The sequence below is a fragment of the Lepisosteus platostomus genome, chromosome 7 (genome assembly GCF_059453375.1).
Source record: "Lepisosteus platostomus isolate fLepPlt1 chromosome 7, fLepPlt1.hap1, whole genome shotgun sequence".
In the NCBI taxonomy this organism is placed as follows: domain Eukaryota; kingdom Metazoa; phylum Chordata; class Actinopteri; order Semionotiformes; family Lepisosteidae; genus Lepisosteus; species Lepisosteus platostomus.
The window spans coordinates 53,559,262-53,569,863 of record NC_142617.1 but is presented as its reverse complement, the minus strand read 5'-3'; the positions used below and the strand labels follow the sequence as shown (position 1 = coordinate 53,569,863).

The 10,602-nt window shown below is 37.0% G+C and overlaps 1 protein-coding gene across 4 annotated transcripts in view; it reads right to left on the bottom strand.

Moving 5' to 3' along the window:
* Positions 1 to 1,054: 1,054 nt before the first annotated feature.
* snx33 (sorting nexin 33) overlaps positions 1,055 to 10,602 on the bottom strand; it is a 24,708-nt gene continuing 15,160 nt past the window's right edge. For all 4 annotated transcript variants that reach the window (XM_088641252.1, XM_088641251.1, XM_088641254.1 and 1 more), the window contains exon 3: positions 1,055 to 3,863. In XM_088641252.1, the coding sequence (XP_088497378.1) occupies positions 3,610 to 3,863 (254 nt within the window). In that variant the 3' untranslated portion in view covers positions 1,055 to 3,609. The remainder of the gene's footprint in view (positions 3,864 to 10,602) is intronic.

The following is a 10,602-nucleotide window of genomic DNA, read 5'->3' as shown; positions in this document are numbered from 1 at the left end:
TTATTACCATGTTTGTACAATTGATTTTAAAATGCAGTAAATTCTTCATCAAAAGGTACTTTTCATATTTCATGAATGAATCCTTTAATGTGACTGCTAAACTGAGCTCATCATGTGACCTGATAACCAAGGGCTTTTTATTGAAATGTTTTGGAGCACAGTAGTCTATACACAGAATTTTAGCTGATTTCTTATTCTGGAGATAAAGTACAAATGTTTTTGTTGGCTTGTTTGTGTTTTAAGAAAATACACTATATTGCCTAATCGGTATTTATCAGAAAAGGATAATTGTGCAGACAGGAACGTAAACTCTGTGAAAATTACTGCTCTTTTGGTTCACCTAATTTGTTTGCAGAGCTGTGAATCATGGGGTGCCGAGGGGCACACTAGAGAGGTGAAGTACACTAAAGAAATGTACAGTGGAATCCTCAGCTGGGGACAGATCACATATGCTGCACTGGAACAGCAATCTGATCACTGAGACTGATGGCTATAAATCACTGTTCCCGCTGTAGAAATGGGATAACAATGTGATATAACAATGGTCATTTTGTACGGGCCAGTTAAAGCGATATAATCATCCAGAACTTGAAAGGTGTGACCAAGGTTTCACCACACAGACAATCTCATGGCTCAGTAGATTGTATTCTTGAAATAGCTCCTCTGGCGAGGAAGAGCATGCTGCATTTAATTGTTTTCAGCTGCTAAAAAAAGACAGCATGCAGTAATGTGCAATAAGAAATTAAATGCAGCAATATAAAAACAGAAGAATGAGCTCTTGTTTCATGTAAATGGCTATGTTAACTACTAATCATTATGCCAACTTTTAAAATCAGCTGTTGTAACTGCAGTTTCTCTACCAAACCCTATCAGTTACACCACCAAGCCCTAAACTACAGTAACTATAAAATGGAAACCCCTGCTCCTTCAGCTGCATCTTAAGATACCATGTGTGGAATGATGATATTAAACAACAAAACAAAGCATACTTTTTATGTACCCATTTCTAAATAAACTCTTGTAACACCATGTAACATTCAATTACTCAAGCAGCAACTGATCAATTATCATTTTTATTAAGACTTTCAACGATTTCCCTCTCTGTAAAACCATGCTTCATTTGAAAACTTTAACAGTTATTTTTCATACATTTTTTCCTGCTGCTTCTCTAAGAAATAAAATACAACAAAAATCCTTGGTCTGTTTTGTAGTTGGTCCATCCACATTAAACCCACTCTTTTGCATGCCTGGTAGTCTTCACAAAAACACATTGCTGCGTTTAGACCACATCATGACTGAGGCTTCACGTGTGTCTGAAGAAAATCACTTTCAAGTCTCTCTTGTCATCTTCATCCTCTCGCTTCATCATCTCTCAAAGGAATCCAATATATTATCAAGGAATGTTCCTAGTTGTGGTAGAGGTTTCAATATGCAATTTCAAAATTAGCACAGCTAAAACCACCAAAGCAAAATACAATTGCTTAAGGAAAAGCAAGAATTTTCAAGAAATTAAAACAACTTCAGTGTTTTTAGTTCATAAATTAATCTCTTGGGCGGCATTGTTGCACTGCAGAGCAAAGTCCAAAGACATGCTGGTAGGTTAATTTGCTTCAGGAAAATCTTGGCTCTGTCGTGTGAGTGAGGATGTCTGTGTGTGCCCTGAGACAGACTGGCATCCCATCCAGTGTGTACCCTGCTTTGAATATTTTGCTTGCTGGGATAAGCTCCAGCTTCTCTGCAACAATGAAGCAGTTAGAAAATGGATGTAAACCCATCTACTATCAGAAAGCCACATATTCCTAGTAAGGAACAGGAGCTTTAGAAACACGGGGGGCAAGGAGAGCTATACACTAGATGTGACCACAGTCCATCACACAGTGCACCTGCACAGGAACAATTTAGAGACTCCAATTAACCTGGATAATATGGCATTGGACGTTGGGAGACACCCCAAGCTACCACAGGGGGATCACATTTTCCACACAATAGATGTATTATTCTATAACTAGACCCACCATGCCGCCCTATTATGTAAACTACAAAGGTCAAAATCCAAGATCAGAAAACACTTATAAATCTTTCTTTTCCTTAAACTATGAAGTTCTGCAATGGCATTAATTACTTGTAATGACATGGAACAATTAAGATAATACACTTATAATATATAACCATAACTTTCTGTTGTATACAATATGACAAAAGATTTCTTTTGACTAACAAGAACCCTGTGTGACAAAGAGCAGTCCTCATATTTTGGTTTTACAACACACCAAGTTCACATTCTAACTGTGCACTTGAAATGTATTTCAAGTCACTCCATTTTAATAACAACAAGAAAACCTTATGTGGTTCTGAAGGATATATTTTTAAAAGAAATAGATTACCCCATAATATTTGAACAAACCAAAGGGTTTGTCTAAGATGAACCAACTGAGGAAGAGAATCCTTGCAGTGACAAGACTTCAGTTGCCCTTGAGCATAAATAAAAACAGCTCAAGATCTTAACACAGGTTTTAAAAAAGTAATCCACCTAACTTGCTTCCCACTTTCCTACTTTACCTAGAGTCTATGGATTCCTTCAGGCACAGCTTCAAAATGATCAGAAGAAAGATGTTTTCTTTTATTTGAGTACTTTAGTAGTGACTTTCAAAGATATCGGCATGACCCTGATATAGTCTAATTACCCAGGAAGGCATAATATCATAACATAGGCAACATTTACATTTTGCATCGCAATTCCACTCTCATAAAGATTTTGGTATCGAATGCAGTGCACACCTGAGCATCTGGCCCACTATTTCCTTATACGTTCTAGAGGAACACAAGATGACTGGGTTTCACAGACCAGCCCTCTTCTCTGACTGCAAATTCGGTTTTAGCCACAAAATATGGTCATTTGTGGAACACGTATAGTCAGATGTCCTGTGCCAATTTATTGCCATCCAAAAACTGCCAAAAACGGGCAGGTCACTTTTTCCCCCGGAGCATACATAATTCATAAATAAGAGGCATGTATATTAAGTGTCAACTGGAATTTGATCAAAGCCTCGTGCTGATATTTAGGTATTGTCTCATAGGAAAATAATCTAAATGTCAACATTACACAGTTCATTGTAAAATGGTAGATATCCCTCATTGCAAGACTTGGAAGTGTTCAGGTCTAGCCCCAGAATTGAAAACAATGAAGTGTCAGTTCAAATATATATACAGTTCAAACATATATACAGCATATATGCAGGACAATCAAAAGTACAATCTGCTTGAGCGAACCTTTTACAAAACCCAGAACAAAAATAATTAAGTAAAGTGATTATCCAAAAGTGCATCAACAGGCACAGCAGTGAAGATGAATCCTTTTGTGCTTTCCCCATTTTTTGTTTCTTTCTGGGATACCATTTACTGTAATCCTAGGAGCAAATCTTAAGACATCTATTAAAAGAGGCACGTGTAAAGCATGACCATATAAGCCTTTTTCATGGCATGGAAGCTTTTGTTGTTTTCAGCAGCCCTATGGCCAGGATTCCACAGGATTTCAGAGAGCTCCCTAAACTGGAGACAGAGATGGAGTGGAGAGCGCAGGAGCAGGTGAGCTTTCACAGGTGTCCGGGTTTAGATGTTGTCGTACATGTGCAGGGTTCGCTCCAGCTGCTGCCCCACACGCTGGTAGAAGGCGATCTGCTGCCTCAGATAGGCCTGCATCATCTCCTTGAAGTCAACGGCCCGCCTGTCATGAAAGTGGTTCATTTCAGCCTGCAGGGCAAAGCCCACCACACGGCAGCGTTTCCGGATCCCATCCGCTTCCTCCTGGTCCATCTTGCCCTCATCGCTCATCCGCTGGCTCTCTTTCACCTTTGCAAAAGCACCTGGGGACACACAAGACAGGGGAGGTCAGGGTGGTTCACTATTCTTTTGCGAAAAAGTACCATATGGTAATTGTCAAATCATAAGCCTCCAGTGAACTGACACAGTTTTTTTCTACTTATCAGCACTTTGTGTACAGGGCTCTGGCCCAGAGTAAGTCAAAATAGATTCTCTGTCTCTGAGGCACTCTCTCATAATCTTGAAACAGTTTCTGCTTTTGGTGAAATTATTACAAGAGTTCTCACCTAGATTGAAGGGACAAAACGATGGAAAACCTTGCACATGAGCAACTAAGTGCAGTACACTGTGCATGCAAATCAACGTTTTTCGCTAGCAGGGGCTCAGTTAAATTAAGTAAAGAAACTCAATTCACAAGCAATTATCTTCTCCAGAGGCTAATTCTGTTAGACAGGGCAGATACTGAGTTTTGTCCTGAAAACCTGACAGGTGACAGTTGTGTTCTTGATAAAAATGTTCAACTGGAGAACAGCCAGAAGGCAAATGTTCATTTTTTTCTACCCCCTTTTTTTATGGAGAGATGCATCATGTTATCATATGATCACCTGCAAATTCTCTCTTGGGTACACTGAACAGATTAGTGCAGGGTGGTGGTGAAGTAATTCTAATTGTTTATAGCAGTATAAGTCAGGAAAAAATTCTGGATAAAAATTGCTTGACTTAATAAACACACCTAAGCATATGTGGCCAAGATTTGTGGAACTAGCAGCTAAGATTTGGCAAAAGGTAATGAAATGGGAGAAAACATTTTTCCTTAACCAGCATTAAAACAGTTAGCTCCTGTCCATCCCTACAAATAGTAGCTGTAGCTTCTGTTCAAGACCTGACATTTTTATTGTAATAGCTTTATGGAAATAATTTCAGATTTTTTTTTAAAGAATGACTCAAATTGACAGTTTTTTTCACCAATTCTTGGATTCAGGACCACAGAACTACAGATTTGTTTATTTTGCCCGAATCACGAGTAAGAGGTGAATGGTGTATTATGTATGGAAAATCTGTTGCATTGGTTTCATTCTGAAAATTATTTAGAAACAAAATAAGTTATAGCTTAGTGGTCCCTGAGCACTCCTCATTTTATCCAATGGCAACAAAGAAGAGAGACCTTTCAAGTCTTAGAGAAGCCAGGGCACCCAAGTGACAAAAACAAATGTTGCTTTGACTGAACAATAAACCCAGCTAATTACAAATAGAAAGATGTTATCTGTACCCATTTATTGTGTTGTTCTTTAAAACCCTCAGATTTACATCTGATAGCAGGTCAGGAATCTACTTATTTCCGTACAACTGGACATGTGTTATGAAAACAAGAACCAGTTGTCTAGAAGATCTGCTTCTCATGTTCAGCTTGAAGTGGGAGCTGAGGGGGAGCTGAAGAACATGCATTGGTATGTGGTTTCATTTGCATCCCTATGCAAACAGCTGACTCCAATATGGAGAGAGTCTGTGTGGAGACGGTTAACCCTTCCAGAGCTGAACACATTTATCACTATGAACAGAGAGATGAAAATTTAAATGATCACAAAAACAGTATGATGGAAAAAGAGTCTCGCGTCCGGAATGTTTCCAAACTGATTTTTTTTTAAATAGGCAGGGCTCAATGTGAAAGCAATACCAAGACTACTCAATTACCCAGAAATGTTTTAGCACAATGCAATTTTTTTCCTCATTCAACAGATCAAAATGTCCAAAAAGGGTCACCTTTTCACTATGATGTAACATTTATCAAAACAAAGCTAGTGTATCAAGGTCAAATGGTTCTGTTGGATTTTAATGCAGTGAGTGCAGAGTAACCTTCCTGTTTGTAGCAAAGCAAGGCTCTGCAAAGCACTAAATAATATAGCACAGTGTAGGCAATTTCAATAAATGTACTCTGTGCAACTCCATGAAACAATTTTTTCAGATGTTTCTTACTAAAGAATGGACAGTTGTATACGTCATTTTTCCCCATAATGTTCATTGTTAATAATTGAAGGCTCCCATATTACAGGAATTATGCAGCATTTTTTCACTGTTTTACACATTTTTACCACCAAGCACCACTTCACTCCCTAAATCAGTAAATGAAATGTGTAGTTTTTCATAGCACAAGTAATTGGTTACTGTTAGTTACTCTTTCCTGCTTCCTAAAGCACCTAATATAAAAATGATTTTATAGCCAATGAACTGTAGTAGCCCAGTATTACAGTAGGTATTAATACAATGCTGTAATAATGTTTAAATACATTCAATGGATTTGACCTAGATTAATGTATTGCTTTCACATGCGGAGACTGTGCTTAAACAGACAGCATGCAGAAAAAAGGAAAAAATATATATTTTCAATCTCTCACTGTCCCATGGGTCACATTTCAGGAGGTATGTGAGTATTGCACAACTGTTCTACTGTCCAAACCAGTGTAGATGTAAGAACAAAATCTAATCTAAAACCTTTGGTTAATACTGGACACAGTTTCTATTATAACAACGATAAAGTGCTGTCAGTTTATGATGGGAGGATTTTGAAAAGTGCTGAAATAGCAAACTTAGCTCTGGCAAGCTCAGTTTAATTTCAGCTTAGGTCAGATTTTAATAATTTTACAATCGCTTATATTTCTATAATACTTTTTTTTTTATTTTACAGGATTCCAAAGCACTTTATACAAAGCAGGAGATGCACTTCATCCAATAGTGAGGTGTAGCAGACACCTGGGTTACATACGACAGTCACTATGGCACTACACAACAGATAAGATGGAAAAGTGAAACATTAGTTTGACAATTGACTTAAAGGGGAAAATACAAATCAAACGATAGATGCTGATACCCTGACTGAAACCATCAAACCATTTATAAAGTATTTTATAAGTTTGAAAGGAGTCTTTAGAAGCATTTCTGAACGAATATATGACCTGAAAATAAAATGAATGTGAAGTGAAGTGAATTAAAAATATGTTATGTAACCTGGAAACACAATATCGGATATCAAAGAAAGTTCTTCAAAAACTTCAGACATTCACAGTGTGCAAGTACCGTTTCCCCCATGGGACTCCAGCAGATCAGATCAGTTCAAAGAAAAGAATTAATGAATATGTGAATATGAAAATGTTTTTTAACAGTAATGTAAGAGATTATAGAGTTAGCGTGTATAGCATTCTGTTTTCATGTTAATGCTGCAATGTCAATCTTTGAACTGTATCCATGAACACATTACCAGTGCAACTATAAAAACAAAGATAACCTGTCTTCTAAATAAAAACTGTCAACGTAAAACAACCTTTGTGAACTAGTATGAGTACCAAGTGCATTCTTTACAAAAGAGTATTTTCCAGTTGAAGTCTAATTCTCTTCAATCATGCAGCGTTTATTTTTTCTGAATTTACAGAACCTTAACATCTATTTTAAAGAAGCACCACTTTCCAAAGCACACAAACCTCATAAGACTGAAAAAGAGTTGCTACTGTGTTTTGTACAACATTAGACCTCATTACGAAAGATAGTCATACATGTACTTTCAGTTAAGTTACCACAAAGGACTGTTTTGAATTAAAGTCCATTTGTTAAAATGTTAAAACTCTTTTTGTTTCACTAGACACTTGTCACAGTTCTTATTTTTTCTATCTTGTATTGTCAAGTGGCTTTGTTTGAAATGGCTACCACAACAACCACAATTCAAGTAATTTAAGCCAGCGCAGCAGACAGATTTCCCTAATGAACCAAAGAACAGGACCTTTGTCATGTCCGAGCATTAGACATAATGTTTTTATGAGAGACCCTCTTTCCAACTGTTTTTTTCCACTTGCTCTCCAGACACCAATCTGTACTATTAGCAGTATTCAGAAGTGTAAACGTTCACAGCTACTATTTGAACACAAAATTCCACAGTTCAAATTGATTTCCCCTGGGTAAAAGGGCTAGACATTAGCCGTTTGCTTACAAACAATTCTAGACATTTCTGTGCAGTATTGAAGTGAATTTTATCCCTGAGGAGCTGCCCAGTACATGTGGCAAATGAAGCAGGCCAAGCTTCTGAGGCAAGAGGTCTACAACAAAGAATCTGGCAACACTCGGGGATCATAAAGCTGTGAAGTCAGACACAGCGCTAAAAGAAAGACCATGGAACAAAAAGGTCATCTTCTGTCAGAAGACAAACGAGGCTTGTGATCTCAACGCCAATGACAGACAGCAGGGAAGTGGGAACGGACATCCGCACCAAGCACTGCGAAGAGCTCAGAATCGAGTGAAAATCACACCCGCTGCCTTCTCAGACTTTTAATACAAGAACATTGTTACTGAAGCAACCCATCCATGCCCCTTTTAGTTCAGTTGCCTGTGACAGATTTCTGACTCTCTGACTAAGCTGCTTTAGATTGTAAAAGGGGAAAGGTAACCTCATATTAATTAGCAAATATTACTTTCAGTTTCTTACACCTGGTGCCCGGACATTGAATGAACTAACTTTTAATTAATTTTCTGGTACCACATTTTTTAAATATTCATATTACTCACGGATTTTATTTGACCTTACACTGGCTGCCGTCACATCATCCAGGTGGGGCCACACTTTGGTGGTGGTGGTGGAGGGGAGTCCCTGTTGTCTGCAAAGCGTTTTGAGTGGAGTGTCCAGAAAAGTGCTACTGTATACAAGTGTCACGATTATTTGTTGTTTCTGTTGATAGTGCAGGAGGTGTTGAGCAATAAACATGTTGTATGTGAAAGCTGTAAAGGGGTTTTATAATCAATCTTTCTTGATCTGGCAGCTTCATTAACTTTTTTTTTCTCATTGAGAAAATTAGAATGAGAATTATTTACTAAAGAGACGATATACAGAATTATAATACAGTATAACTAAATACCCAGGTTAGAACACTTACTGAATGTTAGAGGCATTCCAAAAAGTATTTTGTATTGCTTAAGTGTTGTAAACAAATAATTAATTATACTGCTAACTAGGAAGACCAGACGTAAAGGGAGGTGTACACCATATGTCAAATCCTTTAATATGAAAAAGCAATTATATCCCACACAAGATAACCCTTCCTCATGTTTTTTTTAATTTTACAGGTAAACAGTGGATTTAGCAAAAGTTCCCAATTGCAGCACTGCAGTTAGCACCAACTTTTATCCCACATTTCATTTTTATAACATCAGATGCTTGTATTTTGGTCACTGTCATTGAATGAAGCCTGACACAATTACAATACTCTTCAGCTATCTAGCTTTAAATGTTTCAACAACGAATCCTGACGAACAGAATCATAACAAAGTTAAACTTATGCATGTAAGAAAATTTAATGGTAATGTCCACTTCCATCAAGTGTTTTTAATGTTTTTTTTTTAAAATACAGATATAACTGAAAAAGGTAAAGGCCATGTGATCATTCTGTACACAGCCTGGTTGGAATTCCTAAGTCTGCAGAGTTTAAAATTGAGCTCATTAGTAGGAATCACAGCTGTATGGAGTAATGGAAACCACCCTAAAGACCTGACAATCTTTCTTGTCAAATATTAAAAGACATAAATCACCCGATTAAAGATATGGGACTGGTCTCTTGGGATTATGTCAGAATACACAAGTCTTATTAATGGGTTTCTTAGACCAACTGAACTATATGTTATTATAGCATCAGGAAATTAAAAAGGATTTGATGCCTATTAACAGCAGAGCAAGACATCTTAAAACCCAGATCCATGTGTCCAGTGGGCAAAATTATAGGTAATTGAGATCCATACTTGATGACTCTAAAATGCTTTGGCTTTCAGAGTTTTATTGCATGAACACAAATGTTAAAAAATTACATTATTTCCTGGAAAATGGACACATTCATCGCTCAAGTATTTGGAGGATTACTGCATCATCAAAAAGAGACACTCCTTCCTGACACTGGATGCTTTTGTTAATAATGATTTAAATGTGTACTTTTGTATTCTAGCACAGACTGAAAGAATAGCATTCCACTCTACTTACAAAACAGCAATCTAATATTTTAGAAGCCAAAACATGATCTGTAGAAAACTGCAAATCAATCTCTGATATTTGCAATATTCTGATTTTGTATGTACTCCTCTCAAGTACGACGTGTATATAATATTATTCTTTCAGTACAATTTGTAACTGGTTGCTCATGTAGAAAATGATTAAATCCTGAATTTTTGTAATGCCTCTTTTAGGGTAATTGTGTATAAAATAGTTGTATTATAAATTTTGAATATAAATATTAGAATCTCTGCCAGGTAGCAGAGAACTGTGGCAAAGGAATGGCTGGGAGAAGCTGAAGTGGCATCCTTGCAGACTAAGAGATCAAAGCCAGGGAGTCTGTGAATGTTATACAAGCCAAGGCAAGAAAAGAGCTAAACATAAACTGACAAAAGTAAAACACTAAAGATAAACTTTCTTGTTTTTGGGACACTTTGTGTATAAAACGTTTAGCCTCAAAGAAAAGGTTTCATCTTTGGCATCGAGAGATGAGAAAACATTTTTATTTGACAGAATTGCACCTGCTAAATATTTTAAAATCAGAAAACTGAATTATTGAATTCTGTTTTACTGCTCAGAATTAAAACCTACAAATGTCTTCTTCAAGGCCCCTTTATAATATCCTACAATCATGGCAATAATTTCACCCCTTCCATCTTTAAAAAACAACAACTTGAAAGCAGGCTGCCTTTAAAAATAAATTCTGTCTGAGCTATGTACTGTACCGTATAAGTCACCTTGGATGCGAGCTAAAACAGAAGAGTGTG